General features: G+C 50.2%; 1 protein-coding gene across 2 annotated transcripts in view; it reads right to left on the reverse strand.

The window, feature by feature from the left end:
• nr1i2 (nuclear receptor subfamily 1, group I, member 2) overlaps positions 1–25758 on the reverse strand; it is a 63941-nt gene that overhangs the window by 4195 nt on the left and 33988 nt on the right. For both annotated transcript variants that reach the window (XM_045707778.2, XM_082969125.1), the window contains exon 7: positions 773–889. In XM_045707778.2, the coding sequence (XP_045563734.1) occupies positions 773–889 (117 nt within the window). The remainder of the gene's footprint in view (positions 1–772; positions 890–25758) is intronic.

The following is a 25758-nucleotide window of genomic DNA, read 5'->3' on the forward strand; positions in this document are numbered from 1 at the left end:
TTCCTGGTTAGATTTTTCTCAGGTTTTTCCCTGCCATATGAGTTCTGTTATACTCACAGACATCATTCAAACAGTTTTAGAAACTTCAGAGTGTTTTCTATCCAAATCTAATAATAATATGCATATTGTAGTTCCTGGGCCCGAGTAGTAGGCCGTTTAATTTGGGTACGTTTTTCATCCGGCCGTGAAAATACTGCCCCCTACCCAAGAGAAGTTAAACACTAATTTCAACAGTCTTTCTTCACAAGTTTGGATGTATTTAAAGGTCTAATGTAGCCCTTTTTATCTCAATATCAAATAATTTATTGGTAACAATTAAGGACCGTACTGTAAATGTTTTGAAAGAAATGGTCAAAAAGAACCAAAAATAGCTTCTTAGTAAAGAGACATTTCTCAAGCAATACTTTTGCTAGGACTGTTTGGGAGTGGTTTGAGCGGAGAGGGGAAAACTGAAAACTAGCTGTTATTGGCAGAAAGGTTTGGAACTCTTATTGGTCTATTAACTAATTTATTGCCTGGTGTTGTCACCAGGCATGCCAAAACTCCATCCCACCAAAACCAGCTGAACATTTCAGGCGGTCTTCCAACAGCTCTTACACTATAAGGGCATTATCATCATTTTCACAATATTATTCCAATCTCATAGTGTGGAAATATAAAACACAGGAATATCACGTTTTGACAGCACTGGGCCTTTAAATGTATTGAAAGTAGGAAGAATGAAGCAAAGTCACAGCGTGGTACGGAGTCTGTGTGTGTGGCATAATGTTACCTGGAGAGAAGAGGGAGATGGCCTGCATGAGAACATACTCCACCTCCTGCAGCTGTAGGTTCCTCAAGGAGTAGTGGAACCGCATCAGAGGGTCCAACAGGTGGCGCTGAAACCCAGCTACAACAGAGATAGGGGGATGAGGGGAGGGAGGAAGGGGAGAAGAGAGGAAGATATGGGAAGGGGTGGGAGTGAGGAGGGTGAGAGAGGGAAGAGATAGGGGAGAGGGAGGAGAGAGATGCGGTATAGAGAATTGAGGGTGTACTGTCTAAGGAGATAGAGAATTATTCTTTTTTTAATTGTGGGGTGTGGGGTAATAGGGAGAGACAGGGTGATGAGAGAGAGACAGGGTGATGATCGTCTACAGTCATGTGATAAAGACAATAAATACATCTACTAACCCTCACCTACAGGCAAAACAACAGGGAACACTGATTTATACCAACACCCGTTAACAGCTAGGTCAAGGACTAGGCTACACAGAACCATAGAAACATCCAGTAATAACAGGACAACACACTCAAATTAAAGTTGACCATGGTGTAACCTCACCAGGCTGTTCATCTACCTTGATTATATTTAACTTGACACTACTTATTTGATTACATGAGAAACCTTCATCACATTATCCTGATACTCTGACAGTTACAAGGGGTCACTGATTGGCCAATTATTTCCTTTCAAGTGGACACCACTTTTCCAGATTGGAAAACATAAGATTTCATACAGCTGCCCCTCAAGCCGGTCGCCAATGGCAACGGTAACAGGGAGGCTGGTGCCCTAATTACAGAATTCTATCTATAATGTAATGATGGTTCTTTTGACCAATCAGATCTTTTGCAAATAATTGGGCAATATATCAGAATTTGGCTGCGTGTATAAGAACAGCCACAGAGACATAAACAAACAGATGGGCTACACCTGTTGAAATGGGAGGGGCTCATTAAGGTCCCCCAGGGCTTAGTGAAAAAAAAACATAAAGCTCTTATGATATTCTTATTAGCAGCTTTTATTAGCGACGGCTATAAATTAGCAGCAGCAATGAGGCTGCTAGTCAGGTGAGTAAAGATCTGGCTCCACGTAGCTTCGTCAGTTGTAGAGCTCAGAGACTAGTCTCTACTGAACAATGACTACCAGTGCTGGTAAACTGTGGCTTGGGTTGGCCAGTCAGCCTGATGATATACAACTGTAGATAGACATACATTTGATTCAAGCACAAGACATTGGGATTGAATCCACTTCAAAGGAAAGCAGACACAGCAGAGGCTGTGAATGCCTGAGTCCAATTTGAGCTTCCTATAGTTACAATACTGGTTGGTAATAAGAACGGGTTTGGGCACATTCTGACTCGAACATCAGCATTCATAGAAAGTATGTTAACTCTGACACGCAACTGTCTGTCTCTCTGACCCCATTAGCATTACACCTGGTATTAACATACAGTTCCTCCTGGGATCCACATTAACATATTCATATTCTGGATATAGTGCACGATGTGGCTTAGCAAACAGTAGTTCACTTTATAGGCAAAAGTGCGATTTGATTTTCTTTCTACAGTTAGTGACGATATATTATGTAGATTACAATGTGTAAAGAGCATTACTACTGTGTGTGTGTATGTATGTTACAATGTGTAAAGAGCATTACTACTGTGTGTGTATGTATGTATGTATGTATGTATGTATGTATGTATGTATGTATGTATGTATGTATGTATGTATGTATGGTATGTGTGTGTATATATATATATATCAGCCCGATTAACCGGTGCCCCTGCGCATTGGCTACCCAGACTGTTTGCATTGTGTCCCGCCCCCCACCAACACCTCTTTTACGCTGCTGCTACTCTCTGTTTATCATCTATGCATAGTCACTTTAACTATACAATCATGTACATATTACCTCAATTAGCCTGACTAACCGGTGCCCCTGCACATTGACTCTGTACAGGTACAAACTGTATATAGCCTCACTACTGTTATATTCACTGTCATTTTACTTTTTTTTTTTATTTATCTATTGTTTACCTAATACCTATTTTTTTACTTAAAAATTGCACTGTTGGTTAGAGCCTGTAAGTAAGCATTTCACTGTAAGGTCTACACCTGTTGTATTTGGCGCACGTGACAAATAAACTTTGATTTGATATATACACACACACACACACACACACACACACACACACACAGTTGAAGTCGGAGGTTTACATACACTTAGGTTGGAGTCATTGAAACTCGTTTTTCAACCACTCCACAAATTTCTTAATAACAAACTGCAGTTTTGGAAAGTCGGTTAGGACATCAACTTTGTGCATGACACAAGTCATCTTTCCAACAATTGTTTAAAGAAAGATTATTTCACTTATAACTCACTGTATCACAATTCCAGTGGGTCAGAAGTTTACATACACTAAGTCTGGAAAATTCCAGAAAATGTCATGGCTTTAGAAGCTTCTGATAGGCTAATTGACATCATTTGAGTAAATTGGAGGTGTACCTGTGGATGTATTTCAAGGCCTACCTTCAAACTCAGTGCCTCTTTGCTTGACATCATGGGAAAATCAAAAGAAATCAGCCAAGACCTCAGAAAACAAATTGTAGACCTCCACAAGTCTGGTTCATCCTTGGGAGAAATTTCCAAACAGCTGAAGGTACCACGTTCATCGGTACAAACAATAGTACGCAAGTATAAACACCATGGGACGACACAACCGTCATACTGCTCAGGAAGGAGACGTCTTCTGTCTCCTAGAGATGAACATACCTTTGTGCGAAAAGTGCAAATCAATCCCAGAACAACCGCAAAGGACCTTGTGAAGATGCTGGAGGAAACAACAGTATCTATATCCACAGTAAAACGAGTCCTATATCGACATAACCTGAAAGGCCACTCAGCAAGGAAGAAGCCACTGCTCCAAAACCGCCATAAAAAAGCCAGACTACTGTTTGCAACTGCACATGGGGACAAAGATCGTACTTTTTGGAGAAATGTCCTCTGGTCTGATGAAACAAAAAAAGAACTGTTTGGCCATAATGACCATCGTTATGTTTGTAGGAAAAAGGGGGAGGCTTGCAAGCCAAAGAACACCATCACAACCGTGAAACACGGGGGTGGCAGCATCATGTTGTAGGGGTGCTTTGCTGCAGGAGGGACTGGTGCACTTCACAAAATAGATGGCATCATGAGGGAGGAAAATTATGTGGATATATTGAAGCAACTTCTCAAGACATCAGTCAGGAAGTTAAAGCTTGGTCTTAAATGGGTCTTCCAAATGGACAATGACCCCAAGCATACTTCCAAAGTTGTGGCAAAATGGCTTAAGGACAACAAAGTCAAGGTATTGGAGTGGCCATCACAAAGCCCTGACCTCAATCCTATAGAAAATTTGTGGGCAGAACTGAAAAAGCGTGTGCGAGCAAGGAGGCCTACAAACCTGACTCAGTTACACCAGCTCTGTGTAACTGAGTGGGCCAAAATTCACCCAACTTATTGTGGGAAGCTTGTGGAAGGCTACCCTTCACATTCTTAAAATAAAGTGGTGATCCTAACTGACCTAAGACAGGGAATTTTTACTAGGATTAAATGTCAGGAATTGTGAAAAACTGAGTTTAAATGTATTTGGCTAGAGTGTATGTAAACTTCTGACTTCAACTGTATATGTGTGTACACTACAAGACCAAAAGTATGTGGATACCTATTCGAACATCTCATTCCAAAATAATTGGCATTAATATGGAGTTGGTCCCCCTTTGCTATAACAGCCTCCATTCTTCTGGAAAGGCTTTCCACTAGATGTTGGAACATTGCTCAGGGGACTTGCTTCCATTCAGCCACAAAAGCATTAGTGAGGTCGGGCACTGATGTTGGGCGATTAGGCCTGGCTTGCAGTCGACGTTCCAATTCATCCCAAAGGTGTTCGATGGGGGTTGAGGTCAGGGCTCTGCAGGCCAGTCAAGTTCTGCCACACCGATCTCGACAAAACATTTCTGTATGGACCACGCTTTCTGCACAGGGGCGGCAGCGTAGCCTAGTGGTTAGAGTGTTGGACTAGTAACCAAAAAGTTGCAAGATCGAATCCCTGAGCTGACAAGGTACAAATCTGTAGTTCTGCCCCTGAACAAGGCAGTTAACCCACTGTTCCTAGGCCGTTATTGAAAATAAGAATTTGTTCTTAACTGACTTGCCTAGTTAAATAAAGGTAAAAAAAAAAAGATGTCTTGCTGAAACAGGAAAGAGCCTTCCCCAAACTGTTGCCACAAAGTTGGAAGCACAGAATCGTCTTGTCATTGTATGCGGTAGCGTTAAGATTGCCCTACACTGGAACTCAGGGGCCTAGCCTGAACCATGAAAAACAGCCCCAGATCATTATTCCTCCAAAGTTTGCACCATGCATTCAGGCAGATAGCGTTCTCCAGGCATCCGCCAAACCCAGAGTCATCCGTCGGACTGCCAGATGGTGAAGTGTGATTCATCACTCCAGAGAATGCTTTTCCACTGCTTGAGAGTCCAATGGCGGCGAGCTATACACCACAACAGCCACCGCTTGCACTGCGCATGGTTATCTTAGGCTGGTGTGCAGCTGCTCAGCCATGGAAACCCATTTCATTAAGTTCCCTATGAACAGTTCTTGTGCTGAAGTTGCTTCCAGATGCAGTTTGGAACACGGTAATGAGCGTTGCAACTGAGGACAGACGATTTTTACACGCTGCACGTGTCAACACTCAACAGTTCCGTTCTGTGAGCCATTCTGTCCGTTTTGTTGCTCCTAGATGTTTCCACTTCACAATAACAGCATTTACAGTTGACCGGAGAAGCTCTAGCAGGGCAGAAATCCTTTCTTTGACGGTGCCACATTGAAAGTCACTGATCTCTTCAGTAAGGCCATTTTACTGACGATGTTTTCTCTATGGAAATTGCATGGCTGTGTGCTCAATTTTATATACCAGACAGCAACGGGTGTGGCTGAAATGGCCGAATCCACTGATTTTAGTGGGGCGTCCACATACTTTTGTGTGTGTGTGTGTATATATATATATATAATAAAAGTATGTTTTTCTGTAGCTGTATATAAAACAGGACTATGATAGCTATTACTTCCATAAACAAAATAGATTTGTTGAGGACTGAAAAAAGCCAAAGGTTGTGTCCAGGGCCAGATTAAAAAAATAAATGGCCCTGGAGATCTCACCTTTTTATCACAGTAGCAGTGAGCTCTCATCTCGCCTCGGCACTGCATCAAACAGATGAAGCAACTGCACATCTAGCTAATCTCCTTCCCCATCCCCTTGTCTTGATTCTACAGGGAGCTCGCCTGTTCTTCTCAAAACATTATTAGCAAGCTAGCTAACTTTAACCAACTTGAGAAGAGAGCTCAGCTTGCTAACATTCAAAACCAACCAACTACACACCAAATATACATAGAGCAAATAATTACTTTCTAAACTGTTAGTCTCAACCAAATAACAAGTACATAACTAGACTAATTTCTCTGTTACACAACGTAAGAACCACTAGATACAGGCTAGTCAGACCGGAACCCTGTGAAACGTGAACGCACGTTCAAGAAGGATAAACACCTCACCTGATTGGTCAGAATAATCCCTGTCCACCAGAACTCGTGTTTTCTCTGCTGCTTGCTCGCAGAATTATTTTTTTACAACTACAAAACTATTGGCAGAGGTTAGTCGCTAAATTAGTGGCAAAACTCTGAGCACACAGATTCGACATCGGCAAATATAGTTTTGATTCGCAGGAAAAGATTAAACAGTCGCAAGTTTAGTAAATGAGTTGCATTCATTCTCAAATGTTGCATACTTGCAAATCTTATTGAATTTATTCACATATCAACTTACATGTTTACAAGTGTTGTATTTATTCAAACATCAAGTTATGCACTTGCAAGTGATGTTGCATTTATTCTCAAAATAAGTTAAATGTTTGCAAATATTTTTTGCAATTACAAAACTCATTATTCAGGTGCAACTCATATTTGACATTTGCAAATCATACTTTACATGGTTGTACACTTAAGTCACTATTTTACTTCCATAGTATAATGTTGTATGGCTGGCATTCTACAGTTGTGGCCAAAAGTTTTGAGAATGTGAAAATTAATATTTGTGTCAAAGTCTGCTGCCTCAGTTTGTATGATGGCAATTTGCATATAATCCAGAATGTTATGAAGAGTGATCAGATGAATTGCAATCAATTACAAAGTCCCTCTTTGCCATGCAAATGAACTGAATCCCCCCCAAAACATTTCCAGTGGTGTTTGGAATCATTGTTCTTCCTCTGTCAGCCATTGTTACCTGCAAGGAGACACGTGCCGTCATCATTGCTTTGCACAAAAAGGGCTTCACAGGCAAGGATATTGCTGCCAGTAAGATTGCACCTAAATCAACCATTTATCGGATCATCAAGAACTTCAAGGAGAGCGGTTCAATTGTTATGAAGAAGGCTTCAGGGCGCCCAAGAAAGTCCAGCAAGCGCCAGGACCGTCTCCTAAAGTTGATTCAGCTGCGGGATCGGGGCACCACCAGGAATGGCAGCAGGCTGGTGTGTGTGCATCTGCACGCAGAGTGAGGTGAAGACTTTTGGAGGATGGCCTGGTGTCAAGAATGGCAGCAAAGAACCCACTTCTCTTCAGGAAAAACATCAGGGATAGACTGATATTCTGCAAAAGGTACAAGGATTGGACTGCTGAGGACTGGGGTAAAGTCATTTTCTCTGATGAATCCCCTTTCCGATTGTTTGGGGCATCCGGAAAAAAAGCTTGTCCGGAGAAGACCAGGTGAGCGCTACCATCAGTCCTGTGTCATGCCAACAGTAAAGCATCCTGAGACCATTCATGTGTGGAGTTGCTTCTCAGCCAAGGGAGTGGGCTCACTCACAATTTTGCCTAAGAACACAGCCATGAATAAAGAATGAAACCAACACATCCTCCGAGAGCAACTTCTCCCAACCATCCAGGAACAGTTTGGTGACAAACAATGCCTTTTCCAGCATGATGGAGCACCTTGCCATAAGGCAAAAGTGATAACTAAGTGGCTCGGGGAACAAAACATCGATATTTTGGGTCCATGGCCAGGAAACTCCCCAGACCTTAATCCCATTGAGAACTTGTGGTCAATCCTCAAGAGGCGGGTGGACAAACAAAACACCAAACATTCTGACAAACTCCAAGCATTGATTATGCAAGAATGGGCTGCCATCAGTCAGGATGTGGCACAGAAGTTAATTGGCAGCATGACAGGGCGGATTGCAGAGGTCTTGAAAAAGAACGGTCAACACTGCAAATGTTGACTCTTTGCATCAACTTCATGTAATTGTCAATAAAAGCCTTTGACACTTGAAATGCTTGTAATTATACTTCAGTATTCCATAGTAACATCTGACAAAAATATCTAAAGACACTGAAGCAGCAAACTTTGTGGAAACTAATATTTGTGACATTCTCAAAACTTTTGGCCACGACTGTATTAGAGGGTGTTGAATTATTAGAATAAAAGTATAACAATCTATTTGAAAAAATAAATAACATGCATCTTGTGATCAGTTTTGTGCCTATATCTGGTGAGACCCAATCATTCATTCTGCCTTACTGCACGTGGCATGTGATATGAACTTGTGGTTGTAACATGGCAATGTAATCCAATCACAATGCATACGTAGGATATACATTTGATGCATTTTACTGCCAGGTGTAGACACGAGGTGCACAGACAACGATCCAACCACAGGTGCTTGGTCTTTAAAAAAAGCCATTTCACCTTTATTTAACCAGGTAGGCTAGTTGAGAACAAGTTCTCATTTACAACTGCGACCTGGCCAAGATAAAGCAAAGCAGTGCGACACAAACACAGAGTTACACATGGAATAAACAAACATGCAGTCAATAATACAATAGAGAAAGTCTATATACAGTGTGTGCAAATGAGGTAGGATAAGGGGGGTGAGGCAATAAATAGGCCATAGTGCCAAAATTATTACAGTATGGCAAATTAACACTACACTGGGGTGATAGATGTGCAGAAGATGAGTGTGCAAGTAGCAATACTGGGGTGAAAAGGAGCAAAATAAATAAAATCTGAGAAAAGGTGCAGCTTTCCATCAGATGAGTGTGGAAACAGAAATGAAGAAACAGATAGGATCTCTGAACCTGTATACACAAGTTGGATCAGGTGTATTAGAGAAGGTTGTTATTCCAGGAATGTAATTATGTTGTGAAGTCTAATTATGTTGTGTAGTCTGGTCAGGGCTTGGTCAACGAGTAGTTGAGCTACAAAAGAGAGCCAAAAATATTCCATGAAGGTCTACAGACCTCAGCCCCTTGTCTTCCTCTATCATTTACTCTGCTGCTTTTCCTCTCGTTCTGGGTAGAGATGTGAGTCTGAACCCTGGGCCCCCAATTACTTTGGGCCCTAGACCCCATGCATACAACACGTAAACTTACCTACAGAAATAATTAGACGTTCTAACTCCATCCATCCCTCTTCTCTTCCACCTCCCACCAGAGGTAACTAAACCTGCTGACACAACTCCCTCTCCTCCACCTCCCACCAGAGATAACTAAACCTGCTGACACACCTCCCTCTCCTCCACCTCCCACCAGAGGTAACTAAACCTGCTGACACACCTCCCTCTCCTCCACCAGAGATAACTAAACCTGCTGACACACCTCCCTCTCCTCCACCTCCCACCAGAGTTAACTAAACCTACTGACACACCTCCCTCTCCTCCACCTCCCAACAGAGGTAACTAAACCTGCTGACACACCTCCCTCTCCTCCACCTCCCACCAGAGGTAACTAAACCTGCTGACACACCTCCCTCTCCTCCACCTCCCACCAGAGATAACTAAACTTGCTGACACATCTCCATCTCCTCCACCAGAGATAACTAAACCTGTTGACACACCTCCCTCTCCTCCACCAGAGGTAACTAAACCTGCTGACACACCTCTCTCTCCTCCACCTCCCACCAGAGGTAACTAAACCTGCTGACACACCTCCCTCTCCTCCACCTCCCACCAGAGGTAACTAAACCTGCTGACACACCTCCCTCTCCTCCACCAGAGATAACTAAACCTGCTGACACACCTCCCTCTCCTCCACCTTCCACCAGAGATAACTAAACCTGCTGAAACACCTCCCTCTCCTCCACCAGAGATAACTAAACCTGCTGACACACCTCCCTCTCCTCCACCAGAGGTAACTAAACCTGCTGACACACCTCCCTCTCCTCCACCAGAGGTAACTAAACCTGCTGACACACCTCCCTCTCCTCCACCTCCCACCAGAGATAACTAAACCTGCTGACACACCTCCCTCTCCTCCACCTCCCACCAGAGGTAACTAAACCTGCTGACACACCTCCCTCTCCTCCACCAGAGGTAACTAAACCTGCTGACACACCTCCCTCTCCTCCACCAGAGGTAACTAAACCTGCTGACACACCTCCCTCTCCTCCACCTCCCACCAGAGGTAACTAAACCTGCTGACACACCTCCCTCTCCTCCACCAGAGATAACTAAACCTGTTGACACACCTCCCTCTCCTCCACCAGAGGTAAGTAAACCTGCTGACACACCTCCCTCTCCTCCACCTCCCACCAGAGGTAACTAACCCTGCTGACACCCCTCCCTCTCCTCCACCAGAGGTAACTAACCCTGCTGACACACCTCCCTCTCCTCCACCAGAGGTAACTAAACCTGCTGACACACCTCCCTCTCCTCCACCTTCCACCAGAGATAACTAAACCTGCTGACACACCTCCCCTCCTCCCCTCCACCAGAGATAACTAAACCTGCTGACACACCTCCCTCTCCTCCACCTCCCACCAGAGATAACTAAACCTGCTGACACACCTCCCTCTCCTCCACCTCCCACCAGAGGTAACTAAACCTGCTGACACCTCCCTCTCCTCCACCTCCCACCAGAGATAACTAAACTTGCTGACACACCTCCCTCTCCTCCACCAGAGATAACTAAACCTGTTGACACACCTCCCTCTCCTCCACCAGAGGTAAGTAAACCTGCTGACACACCTCCCTCTCCTCCACCTCCCACCAGAGGTAACTAAACCTGCTGACACACCTCCCTCCCTCCTCCACCAGAGGTAACTAAACCTGCTGACACACCTCCCTCTCCTCCACCAGAGGTAACTAAACCTGCTGACACACCTCCCTCTCCTCCACCTCCCACCAGAGATAACTAAACCTGCTGACACACCTCCCTCTCCTCCACCTCCCACCAGAGGTAACTAAACCTGCTGACACACCTCCCTCTCCTCCACCAGAGGTAACTAACCCTGCTGACACACCTCCCTCTCCTCCACCAGAGGTAACTAAACCTGCTGACACACCTCCCTCTCCTCCACCTTCCACCAGAGATAACTAAACCTGCTGACACACCTCTCTCTCCTCCACCAGAGATAACTAAACCTGCTGACACACCTCCCTCTCCTCCACCTCCCACCAGAGGTAACTAAACCTGCTGACACACCTCCCTCTCCTCCACCAGAGGTAACTAAACCTGCTGACACACCTCCCTCTCCTCCACCAGAGATAACTAAACCTGCTGACACACCTCCCTCTCCTCCACCTCCCACCAGAGATAACTAAACTTGCTGACACACCTCCCTCTCCTCCACCAGAGATAACTAAACCTGTTGACACACCTCCCTCTCCTCCACCAGAGGTAACTAAACCTGCTGACACACCTCCCTCTCCTCCACCAGAGGTAACTAAACCTGCTGACACACCTCCCTCTCCTCCACCTCCTACCAGAGGTAACTAACCCTGCTGACACACCTCCCTCTCCTCCACCAGAGATAACTAAACCTGCTGACACACCTCCCTCTCCTCCACCTCCCACCAGAGGTAACTAAACCTGCTGACACACCTCCCTCTCCTCCACCAGAGGTAACTAAACCTGCTGACACACCTCCCTCTCCTCCACCAGAGATAACTAAACCTGCTGACACACCTCCCTCTCCTCCACCTCCCACCAGAGGTAACTAAACCTGCTGACACACCTCCCTCTCCTCCACCAGAGATAACTAAACCTGCTGACACACCTCCCTCTCCTCCACCTCCCACCAGAGGTAACTAACCCTGCTGACACACCTCCCTCTCCTACACCAGAGGTAACTAAACCTGCTGACACACCTCCCCTCCTCCCCTCCCACCAGAGGTAACTAAACCTGCTGACACACCTCCCTCTCCTCCACCAGAGGTAACTAAACCTGCTGACACACCTCCCTCTCCTCCACCTCCCACCAGAGGTAACTAAACCTGCTGACACACCTCCCTCTCCTCCACCTCCCACCAGAGATAACTAAACCTGCTGACACACCTCCCACTCCTCCACCAAAGGTAACAAAACCTGCTGACACACCTCTCTCTCCTCCACCAGAGATAACTAAACCTGCTGACACACCTCCCTCTCCTCCACCTCCCACCAGAGATAACTAAACCTGCTGACACACCTCCCTCTCCTCCACCTCCCACCAGAGGTAACTAAACCTGCTGACACACCTCCCTCTCCTCCACCAGAGATAACTAAACCTGCTGACACACCTCCCTCTCCTCCACCTCCCACCAGAGGTAACTAACCCTGCTGACACACCTCCCTCTCCTCCACCTCCCACCAGAGGTAACTAAACCTGCTGACACACCTCCCTCTCCTCCACCTCCCACCAGAGGTAACTAAACCTGCTGACACATCTCCCTCTCCTCCACCAGAGGTAACTAAACCTGCTGACACACCTCCCTCTCCTCCACCAGAGGTAACTAAACCTGCTGACACACCTCCCTCTCCTCCACCAGAGATAACTAAACCTGCTGACACACCTCCCTCTCCTCCACCTCCCACCAGAGGTAACTAAACCTGCCGACACACCTCCCTCTCCTCCACCAGAGGTAACTAAACCTGCTGACACACCTCCCTCTCCTCCACCTCCCACCAGAGGTAACTAAACCTGCTGACACACCTCCCTCTCCTCCACCTCCCACCAGAGGTAACTAAACCTGCTGACACACCTCCCTCTCCTCCACCAGAGGTAACTAAACCTGCTGACACACCTCCCTCTCCTCCACCTCCCACCAGAGATAACTAAACCTGCTGACACACCTCCCTCTCCTCCACCTCCCACCAGAGATAACTAAACCTGCTGACACACCTCCCTCTCCTCCACCTCCCACCAGAGGTAACTAAACCTGCTGACACACCTCCATCTCCTCCACCAGAGGTAACTAAACCTGCTGACACACCTCCCTCTCCTCCACCAGAGGTAACTAAACCTGCTGACACACCTCCCTCTCCTCCACCTCCCACCAGAGGTAACTAAACCTGCTGACACACCTCCCTCTCCTCCACCAGAGGTAACTAAACCTGCTGACACACCTCCCTCTCCTCCACCTCCCACCAGAGATAACTAAACCTGCTGACACACCTCCCTCTCCTCCACCTCACACCAGAGGTAACTAACCCTGCTGACACACCTCCCTCTCCTCCACCAGAGATAACTAAACCTGCTGACACACCTCCCTCTCCTCCACCAGAGATAACTAAACCTGCTGACACACCTCCCTCTCCTCCACCAGAGGTAACTAAACCTGCTGACACACCTCCCTCTCCTCCACCAGAGGTAACTAAACCTGCTGACACACCTCCCTCTCCTCCACCTTCCACCAGAGATAACTAAACCTGCTGACACACCTCCCTCTCCTCCACCAGAGGTAACTAAACCTGCTGACACACCTCCCTCTCCTCCACCTCCCACCAGAGATAACTAAACCTGCTGACACACCTCCCTCTCCTCCACCAGAGGTAACTAAACCTGCTGACACACCTCCCTCTCCTCCACCTCCCACCAGAGGTAACTAACCCTGCTGACACACCTCCCTCTCCTCCACCAGAGATAACTAAACCTGCTGACACACCTCCCTCTCCTCCACCAGAGGTAACTAAACCTGCTGACACACCTCCCTCTCCTCCAACAGAGGTAACTAAACCTGCTGACACACCTCCCTCTCCTCCACCAGAGGTAACTAAACCTGCTGACACACCTCCCTCTCCTCCACCTCCCACCAGAGATAACTAAACCTGCTGACACACCTCCCTCTCCTCCACCTCCCACCAGAGATAACTAAACCTGCTGACACACCTCCCTCTCCTCTAATAGAGGTAACTAAACCTGCTGACACACCTCCCTCTCCTCCAACTCCCACCAGAGGTAACTAAACCTGCTGACACACCTCCCTCTCCTCCACCAGAGGTAACTAAACCTGCTGACACACCTCCCTCTCCTCCACCAGAGGTAACTAAACCTGCTGACACACCTCCCTCTCCTCCACCTCCCACCAGAGGTAACTAAACCTGCTGACACACCTCCCTCTCCTCCACCAGAGATAACTAAACCTGCTGACACACCTCCCTCTCCTCCACCTCCCACCAGAGATAACTAAACCTGCTGAAACACCTCCCTCTCCTCCACCTCCCACCAGAGATAACTAAACCTGCTGACACACCTCCCTCTCCTCCACCTCCCACCAGAGATAACTAAACCTGCTGACACACCTCCCTCTCCTCCACCTCCCACCAGAGGTAACTAAACCTGCTGACACACCTCCCTCTCCTCCACCTCCCACCAGAGATAACTAAACCTGCTGACACACCTCCCTCTCCTCCACCAGAGGTAACTAAACCTGCTGACACACCTCCCTCTCCTCCACCAGAGGTAACTAAACCTGCTGACACACCTCCCTCTCCTCCACCAGAGGTAACTAAACCTGCTGACACACCTCCCTCTCCTCCACCAGAGGTAACTAAACCTGCTGACACACCTCCCTCTCCTCCACCAGAGGTAACTAAACCTGCTGACACACCTCCCTCTCCTCCACCAGAGGTAACTAAACCTGCTGACACACCTCCCCACCAGAGATAACTAAACCTGCTGACACACCTCCCTCTCCTCCACCTCCCACCAGAGATAACTAAACCTGCTGACACACCTCCCTCTCCTCCACCAGAGGTAACTAAACCTGCTGACACCTCCCTCTCCTCCACCTCCCACCAGAGATAACTAAACCTGCTGACACACCTCCCTCTCCTCCACCTCCCACCAGAGGTAACTAACCCTGCTGACACACCTCCCTCTCCTCCACCAGAGATAACTAAACCTGCTGACACACCTCCCTCTCCTCCACCAGAGATAACTAAACCTGCTGACACACCTCCCTCTCCTCCACCAGAGGTAACTAAACCTGCTGACACACCTCCCTCTCCTCCACCAGAGGTAACTAAACCTGCTGACACACCTCCCTCTCCTCCACCAGAGGTAACTAAACCTGCTGACACACCTCCCTCTCCTCCACCTCCCACCAGAGATAACTAAACCTGCTGACACACTTCCCTCTCCTCCACCTCCCACCAGAGGTAACTAAACCTGCTGACACACCTCCCTCTCCTCCACCTCCCACCAGAGGTAACTAACCCTGCTGACACACCTCCCTCTCCTCCACCAGAGATAACTAAACCTGCTGACACACCTCCCTCTCCTCCACCAGAGGTAACTAAACCTGCTGACACACCTCCCTCTCCTCCAACAGAGGTAACTAAACCTGCTGACACACCTCCCTCTCCTCCACCAGAGGTAACTAAACCTGCTGACACACCTCCCTCTCCTCCACCTCCCACCAGAGATAACTAAACCTGCTGACACACCTCCCTCTCCTCCACCTCCCACCAGAGATAACTAAACCTGCTGACACACCTCCCTCTCCTCTAATAGAGGTAACTAAACCTGCTGACACACCTCCCTCTCCTCCAACTCCCACCAGAGGTAACTAAACCTGCTGACACACCTCCCTCTCCTCCACCAGAGGTAACTAAACCTGCTGACACACCTCCCTCTCCTCCACCAGAGGTAACTAAACCTGCTGACACACCTCCCTCTCCTCCACCTCCCACCAGAGGTAACTAAACCTGCTGACACACCTCCCTCTCCTCCACCAGAGATAACTAAACCTGCTGACACACCTCCCTCTCCTCCACCTCCCACCAGAGATAACTAAACCTGCTGACACACCTCCCTCTCCTCCACCTCCCACCAGAGATAACTAAACCTGCTGACACACCTCCCTCTCCTCCACCTCCCACCAGAGATAACTAAACCTGCTGACACACCTCCCTCTCCTCCACCTCCCACCAGAGATAACTAAACCTGCTGACACACCTCCCTCTCCTCCACCTCCCAACAGAGATAACTAAACCTGCTGACACACCTCCCTCTCCTCCACCAGAGGTAACTAAACCTGCTGAAACACCTCCCTCTCCTCCACCTCCCACCAGAGATAACTAAACCTGCTGACACACCTCCCTCTCCTCCACCAGAGATAACTAAACCTGCTGACACACCTCCCTCTCCTCCACCTCCCACCAGAGGTAACTAAACCTGCTGACACACCTCCCTCTCCTCCACCAGAGGTAACTAAACCTGCTGACACACCTCCCTCTCCTCCACCAGAGATAACTAAACCTGCTGACACACCTCCCTCTCCTCCCCCCCACCAGAGTAACTAAACCTGCGACACACCTCCCTCTCCTCCACCAGAGGTAACTAAACCTGCTGACACACCTCCCTCTCCTCCACCTCCCACCAGAGGTAACTAAACCTGCTGACACACCTCCCTCTCCTCCACCTCCCACCAGAGGTAACTAAACCTGCTGACACACCTCCCTCTCCTCCACCAGAGGTAACTAAACCTGCTGACACACCTCCCTCTCCTCCACCTCCCACCAGAGATAACTAAACCTGCTGACACACCTCCCTCTCCTCCACCTCCCACCAGAGATAACTAAACCTGCTGACACACCTCCCTCTCCTCCACCTCCCACCAGAGGTAACTAAACCTGCTGACACACCTCCCTCTCCTCCACCAGAGGTAACTAAACCTGCTGACACACCTCCCTCTCCTCCACCAGAGGTAACTAAACCTGCTGACACACCTCCCTCTCCTCCACCTCCCACCAGAGGTAACTAAACCTGCTGACACACCTCCCTCTCCTCCACCAGAGGTAACTAAACCTGCTGACACACCTCCCTCTCCTCCACCTCCCACCAGAGATAACTAAACCTGCTGACACACCTCCCTCTCCTCCACCAGAGATAACTAAACCTGCTGACACACCTCCCTCTCCTCCACCTCCCACCAGAGGTAACTAACCCTGCTGACACACCTCCCTCTCCTCCACCAGAGGTAACTAAACCTGCTGACACCTCCCTCTCCTCCACCTCCCACCAGAGATAACTAAACTTGCTGACACACCTCCCTCTCCTCCACCAGAGATAACTAAACCTGCTGACACACCTCCCTCTCCTCCACCAGAGGTAACTAAACCTGCTGACACACCTCCCTCTCCTCCACCAGAGGTAACTAAACCTGCTGACACACCTCCCTCTCCTCCACCAGAGGTAACTAAACCTGCTGACACACCTCCCTCTCCTCCACCTCCCACCAGAGATAACTAAACCTGCTGACACACTTCCCTCTCCTCCACCTCCCACCAGAGGTAACTAAACCTGCTGACACACCTCCCTCTCCTCCACCTCCCACCAGAGGTAACTAACCCTGCTGACACACCTCCCTCTCCTCCACCAGAGATAACTAAACCTGCTGACACACCTCCCTCTCCTCCACCAGAGGTAACTAAACCTGCTGACACACCTCCCTCTCCTCCAACAGAGGTAACTAAACCTGCTGACACACCTCCCTCTCCTCCACCAGAGGTAACTAAACCTGCTGACACACCTCCCTCTCCTCCACCTCCCACCAGAGATAACTAAACCTGCTGACACACCTCCCTCTCCTCCACCTCCCACCAGAGATAACTAAACCTGCTGACACACCTCCCTCTCCTCTAATAGAGGTAACTAAACCTGCTGACACACCTCCCTCTCCTCCAACTCCCACCAGAGGTAACTAAACCTGCTGACACACCTCCCTCTCCTCCACCAGAGGTAACTAAACCTGCTGACACACCTCCCTCTCCTCCACCAGAGGTAACTAAACCTGCTGACACACCTCCCTCTCCTCCACCTCCCACCAGAGGTAACTAAACCTGCTGACACACCTCCCTCTCCTCCACCAGAGATAACTAAACCTGCTGACACACCTCCCTCTCCTCCACCTCCCACCAGAGATAACTAAACCTGCTGACACACCTCCCTCTCCTCCACCTCCCACCAGAGATAACTAAACCTGCTGACACACCTCCCTCTCCTCCACCTCCCACCAGAGATAACTAAACCTGCTGACACACCTCCCTCTCCTCCACCTCCCACCAGAGATAACTAAACCTGCTGACACACCTCCCTCTCCTCCACCTCCCAACAGAGATAACTAAACCTGCTGACACACCTCCCTCTCCTCCACCAGAGGTAACTAAACCTGCTGAAACACCTCCCTCTCCTCCACCTCCCACCAGAGATAACTAAACCTGCTGACACACCTCCCTCTCCTCCACCAGAGATAACTAAACCTGCTGACACACCTCCCTCTCCTCCACCTCCCACCAGAGGTAACTAAACCTGCTGACACACCTCCCTCTCCTCCACCAGAGGTAACTAAACCTGCTGACACACCTCCCTCTCCTCCACCAGAGATAACTAAACCTGCTGACACACCTCCCTCTCCTCCACCTCCCACCAGAGGTAACTAAACCTGCCGACACACCTCCCTCTCCTCCACCAGAGGTAACTAAACCTGCTGACACACCTCCCTCTCCTCCACCTCCCACCAGAGGTAACTAAACCTGCTGACACACCTCCCTCTCCTCCACCTCCCACCAGAGGTAACTAAACCTGCTGACACACCTCCCTCTCCTCCACCAGAGGTAACTAAACCTGCTGACACACCTCCCTCTCCTCCACCTCCCACCAGAGATAACTAAACCTGCTGACACACCTCCCTCTCCTCCACCTCCCACCAGAGATAACTAAACCTGCTGACACACCTCCCTCTCCTCCACCTCCCACCAGAGGTAACTAAACCTGCTGACACACCTCCCTCTCCTCCACCAGAGGTAACTAAACCTGCTGACACACCTCCCTCTCCTCCACCAGAGGTAACTAAACCTGCTGACACACCTCCCTCTCCTCCACCTCCCACCAGAGGTAACTAAACCTGCTGACACACCTCCCTCTCCTCCACCAGAGGTAACTAAACCTGCTGACACACCTCCCTCTCCTCCACCTCCCACCAGAGATAACTAAACCTGCTGACACACCTCCCTCTCCTCCACCTCCCACCAGAGGTAACTAACCCTGCTGACACACCTCCCTCTCCTCCACCTCCCACCAGAGATAACTAAACCTGCTGACACACCTCCCTCTCCTCCACCTCCCACCAGAGGTAACTAACCCTGCTGACACACCTCCCTCTCCTCCACCAGAGATAACTAAACCTGCTGACACACCTCCCTCTCCTCCACCAGAGGTAACTAAACCTGCTGACACACCTCCCTCTCCTCCACCAGAGGTAACTAAACCTGCTGACACACCTCCCTCTCCTCCACCAGAGGTAACTAAACCTGCTGACACACCTCCCTCTCCTCCACCTCCCACCAGAGATAACTAAACCTGCTGACACACCTCCCTCTCCTCCACCTCCCACCAGAGATAACTAAACCTGCTGACACACCTCCCTCTCCTCTACTAGAGGTAACTAAACCTGCTGACACACCTCCCTCTCCTCACCTCCCACCAGAGGTAACTAAACCTGCTGACACACCTCCCTCTCCTCCACCAGAGGTAACTAAACCTGCTGACACACCTCCCTCTCCTCCACCAGAGGTAACTAAACCTGCTGACACACCTCCCTCTCCTCCACCTCCCACCAGAGGTAACTAAACCTGCTGACACACCTCCCTCTCCTCCACCAGAGGTAACTAAACCTGCTGACACACCTCCCTCTCCTCCACCTCCCACCAGAGATAACTAAACCTGCTGACACACCTCCCTCTCCTCCACCTCCCACCAGAGATAACTAAACCTGCTGACACACCTCCCTCTCCTCCACCTCCCACCAGAGATAACTAAACCTGCTGACACACCTCCCTCTCCTCCACCTCCCACCAGAGGTAACTAAACCTGCTGACACAACTCCCTCTCCTCCACCAGAGGTAACTAAACCTGCTGACACACCTCCCTCTCCTCCAACAGATGTAACAAAATCTGCTGACACAACTCCCTCTCCTCCACCTCCCACCAGAGGTAACTAACCCTGCTGACACACCTCCCTCTCCTCCACCAGAGGTAACTAAACCTGCTGACACACCTCCCTCTCCTCCACCAGAGGTAACTAAACCTGCTGACACACCTCCCTCTCCTCCACCAGAGGTAACTAAACCTGCTGACACACCTCCCTCTCCTCCACCTCCCACCAGAGGTAACTAAACCTGCTGACACACCTCCCTCTCCTCCACCTCCCACCAGAGATAACTAAACCTGCTGACACACCTCCCACTCCTCCACCAAAGGTAACAAAACCTGCTGACACACCTCCCTCTCCTCCACCAGAGATAACTAAACCTGCTGACACACCTCCCTCTCCTCCACCAGAGATAACTAAACCTGCTGACACACCTCCCTCTCCTCCACCTCCCACCAGAGATAACTAAACCTGCTGACACACCTCCCTCTCCTCCACCTCCCACCAGAGGTAACTAAACCTGCTGACACACCTCCCTCTCCTCCACCAGAGATAACTAAACCTGCTGACACACCTCCCTCTCCTCCACCTCCCACCAGAGGTAACTAACCCTGCTGACACACCTCCCTCTCCTCCACCTCCCACCAGAGGTAACTAAACCTGCTGACACACCTCCCTCTCCTCCACCAGAGGTAACTAAACCTGCTGACACACCTCCCTCTCCTCCACCAGAGATAACTAAACCTGCTGACACACCTCCCTCTCCTCCACCTCCCACCAGAGGTAACTAACCCTGCTGACACACCTCCCTCTCCTCCACCAGAGATAACTAAACCTGCTGACACACCTCCCTCTCCTCCACCAGAGATAACTAAACCTGCTGACACACCTCCCTCTCCTCCACCAGAGGTAACTAAACCTGCTGACACACCTCCCTCTCCTCCACCAGAGGTAACTAAACCTGCTGACACACCTCCCTCTCCTCCACCAGAGGTAACTAAACCTGCTGACACACCTCCCTCTCCTCCACCTCCCACCAGAGATAACTAAACCTGCTGACACACTCCCTCTCCTCCACCTCCACCAGAGGTAACTAAACCTGCTGACACACCTCCCTCTCCTCCACCTCCCACCAGAGGTAACTAACCTGCTGACACACCTCCCTCTCCTCCACCAGAGATAACTAAACCTGCTGACACACCTCCCTCTCCTCCACCAGAGGTAACTAAACCTGCTGACACACCTCCCTCTCCTCCAACAGAGGTAACTAAACCTGCTGACACACCTCCCTCTCCTCCACCAGAGGTAACTAAACCTGCTGACACACCTCCCTCTCCTCCACCTCCCACCAGAGATAACTAAACCTGCTGACACACCTCCCTCTCCTCCACCTCCCACCAGAGATAACTAAACCTGCTGACACACCTCCCTCTCCTCCAATAGAGGTAACTAAACCTGCTGACACACCTCCCTCTCCTCCACCTCCCACCAGAGGTAACTAAACCTGCTGACACACCTCCCTCTCCTCCACCAGAGGTAACTAAACCTGCTGACACACCTCCCTCTCCTCCACCAGAGGTAACTAAACCTGCTGACACACCTCCCTCTCCTCCACCTCCCACCAGAGGTAACTAAACCTGCTGACACACCTCCCTCTCCTCCACCAGAGATAACTAAACCTGCTGACACACCTCCCTCTCCTCCACCTCCCACCAGAGATAACTAAACCTGCTGACACACCTCCCTCTCCTCCACCTCCCACCAGAGATAACTAAACCTGCTGACACACCTCCCTCTCCTCCACCTCCCACCAGAGATAACTAAACCTGCTGACACACCTCCCTCTCCTCCACCTCCCACCAGAGATAACTAAACCTGCTGACACACCTCCCTCTCCTCCACCTCCCACCAGAGATAACTAAACCTGCTGACACACCTCCCTCTCCTCCACCAGAGGTAACTAAACCTGCTGAAACACCTCCCTCTCCTCCACCTCCCACCAGAGATAACTAAACCTGCTGACACACCTCCCTCTCCTCCACCAGAGATAACTAAACCTGCTGACACACCTCCCTCTCCTCCACCTCCCACCAGAGGTAACTAAACCTGCTGACACACCTCCCTCTCCTCCACCAGAGGTAACTAAACCTGCTGACACACCTCCCTCTCCTCCACCTCCCACCAGAGGTAACTAAACCTGCTGACACACCTCCCTCTCCTCCACCAGAGGTAACTAAACCTGCTGACACACCTCCCTCTCCTCCACCAGAGGTAACTAAACCTGCTGACACACCTCCCTCTCCTCCACCTCCCACCAGAGGTAACTAACCCTGCTGACACACCTCCCTCTCCTCCACCAGAGATAACTAAACCTGCTGACACACCTCCCTCTCCTCCACCAGAGATAACTAAACCTGCTGACACACCTCCCTCTCCTCCACCAGAGATAACTAAACCTGCTGACACACCTCCCTCTCCTCCACCAGAGGTAACTAAACCTGCTGACACACCTCCCTCTCCTCCACCAGAGGTAACTAAACCTGCTGACACACCTCCCTCTCCTCCACCAGAGGTAACTAAACCTGCTGACACACCTCCCTCTCCTCCACCAGAGGTAACTAAACCTGCTGACACACCTCCCTCTCCTCCACCAGAGGTAACTAAACCTGCTGACACACCTCCCTCTCCTCCACCAGAGGTAACTAAACCTGCTGACACACCTCCCTCTCCTCCACCTCCCACCAGAGATAACTAAACCTGCTGACACACCTCCCTCTCCTCCACCAGAGGTAACTAAACCTGCTGACACACCTCCCTCTCCTCCACCAGAGATAACTAAACCTGCTGACACACCTCCCTCTCCTCCACCAGAGATAACTAAACCTGCTGACACACCTCCCTCTCCTCCACCTCCCACCAGAGATAACTAAACCTGCTGACACACCTCCCTCTCCTCCACCTCCCACCAGAGGTAACTAAACCTGCTGACACACCTCCCTCTCCTCCACCAGAGATAACTAAACCTGCTGACACACCTCCCTCTCCTCCACCTCCCACCAGAGGTAACTAACCCTGCTGACACACCTCCCTCTCCTCCACCTCCCACCAGAGGTAACTAAACCTGCTGACACATCTCCCTCTCCTCCACCAGAGGTAACTAAACCTGCTGACACACCTCCCTCTCCTCCACCAGAGGTAACTAAACCTGCTGACACACCTCCCTCTCCTCCACCAGAGATAACTAAACCTGCTGACACACCTCCTTCTCCTCCACCTCCCACCAGAGGTAACTAAACCTGCTGACACACCTCCCTCTCCTCCACCAGAGGTAACTAAACCTGCTGACACACCTCCCTCTCCTCCACCAGAGGTAACTAAACCTGCTGACACACCTCCCTCTCCTCCACCTCCCACCAGAGGTAACTAAACCTGCTGACACACCTCCCTCTCCTCCACCTCCCACCAGAGGTAACTAAACCTGCTGACACACCTCCCTCTCCTCCACCTCCCACCAGAGGTAACTAACCCTGCTGACACACCTCCCTCTCCTCCACCAGAGGTAACTAAACCTGCTGACACACCTCCCTCTCCTCCACCAGAGGTAACTAAACCTGCTGACACACCTCCCTCTCCTCCAACAGAGGTAACTAAACCTGCTGACACACCTCCCTCTCCTCCACCAGAGGTAACTAAACCTGCTGACACACCTCCCTCTCCTCCACCTCCCACCAGAGATAACTAAACCTGCTGACACACCTCCCTCTCCTCCACCTCCCACCAGAGATAACTAAACCTGCTGACACACCTCCCTCTCCTCCAATAGAGGTAACTAAACCTGCTGACACACCTCCCTCTCCTCCACCTCCCACCAGAGGTAACTAAACCTGCTGACACACCTCCCTCTCCTCCACCAGAGGTAACTAAACCTGCTGACACACCTCCCTCTCCTCCACCAGAGGTAACTAAACCTGCTGACACACCTCCCTCTCCTCCACCTCCCACCAGAGGTAACTAAACCTGCTGACACACCTCCCTCTCCACCACCAGAGATAACTAAACCTGCTGACACACCTCCCTCTCCTCCACCTCCCACCAGAGATAACTAAACCTGCTGAAACACCTCCCTCTCCTCCACCTCCCACCAGAGATAACTAAACCTGCTGACACACCTCCCTCTCCTCCACCTCCCACCAGAGATAACTAAACCTGCTGACACACCTCCCTCTCCTCCACCTCCCACCAGAGATAACTAAACCTGCTGACACACCTCCCTCTCCTCCACCTCCCACCAGAGATAACTAAACCTGCTGACACACCTCCCTCTCCTCCACCAGAGATAACTAAACCTGCTGACACACCTCCCTCTCCTCCACCTCCCACCAGAGGTAACTAAACCTGCTGACACACCTCCCTCTCCTCCACCAGAGGTAACTAAACCTGCTGACACACCTCCCTCTCCTCCACCTCCCACCAGAGGTAACTAAACCTGCTGACACACCTCCCTCTCCTCCACCAGAGGTAACTAAACCTGCTGACACACCTCCCTCTCCTCCACCAGAGATAACTAAACCTGCTGACACACCTCCCTCTCCTCCACCTCCCACCAGAGATAACTAAACCTGCTGACACACCTCCCTCTCCTCCACCAGAGGTAACCTCCCTCTCCTCCACCTCCCACCAGAGGTAACTAAACCTGCTGACACACCTCCCTCTCCTCCACCAGAGATAACTAAACCTGCTGACACACCTCCCTCTCCTCCACCTCCCACCAGAGGTAACTAAACCTGCTGACACACCTCCCTCTCCTCCACCAGAGGTAACTAAACCTGCTGACACCTCCCTCTCCTCCACCTCCCACCAGAGGTAACTAAACCTGCTGACACACCTCCCTCTCCTCCACCAGAGGTAACTAAACCTGCTGACACCTCCCTCTCCTCCACCTCCCACAGAGTAACTAACTGCTGACACACCTCCTTCTCCACACCTCCCTCTCCTCCACCAGAGGTAAGTAAACCTGCTGACACACCTCCCTCTCCTCCACCTCCCACCAGAGGTAACTAAACCTGCTGACACAACTCCCTCTCCTCCACCAGAGGTAACTAAACCTGCTGACACACCTCCCTCTCCTCCACCAGAGGTAACAAAACCTGCTGACACACCTCCCTCTCCTCCACCTCCCACCAGAGGTAACTAACCCTGCTGACACACCTCCCTCTCCTCCACCAGAGGTAACTAAACCTGCTGACACACCTCCCTCTCCTCCACCAGAGGTAACTAAACCTGCTGACACACCTCCCTCTCCTCCACCTCCCACCAGAGATAACTAAACCTGCTGACACACCTCCCTCTCCTCCACCTCCCACCAGAGGTAACTAAACCTGCTGACACACCTCCCTCTCCTCCACCTCCCACCAGAGATAACTAAACTTGCTGACACACCTCCCTCTCCTCCACCAGAGATAACTAAACCTGTTGACACACCTCCCTCTCCTCCACCAGAGGTAAGTAAACCTGCTGACACACCTCCCTCTCCTCCACCTCCCACCAGAGGTAACTAAACCTGCTGACACACCTCCCTCTCCTCCACCAGAGGTAACTAAACCTGCTGACACACCTCCCTCTCCTCCACCAGAGGTAACAAAACCTGCTGACACACCTCCCTCTCCTCCACCTCCCACCAGAGGTAACTAACCCTGCTGACACACCTCCCTCTCCTCCACCAGAGGTAACTAAACCTGCTGACACACCTCCCTCTCCTCCACCAGAGGTAACTAAAC

Source organism: Salmo salar, chromosome 25, assembly GCF_965601325.2.
Source record: "Salmo salar chromosome 25, fSalSal1, whole genome shotgun sequence".
Classification (NCBI taxonomy): domain Eukaryota; kingdom Metazoa; phylum Chordata; class Actinopteri; order Salmoniformes; family Salmonidae; genus Salmo; species Salmo salar.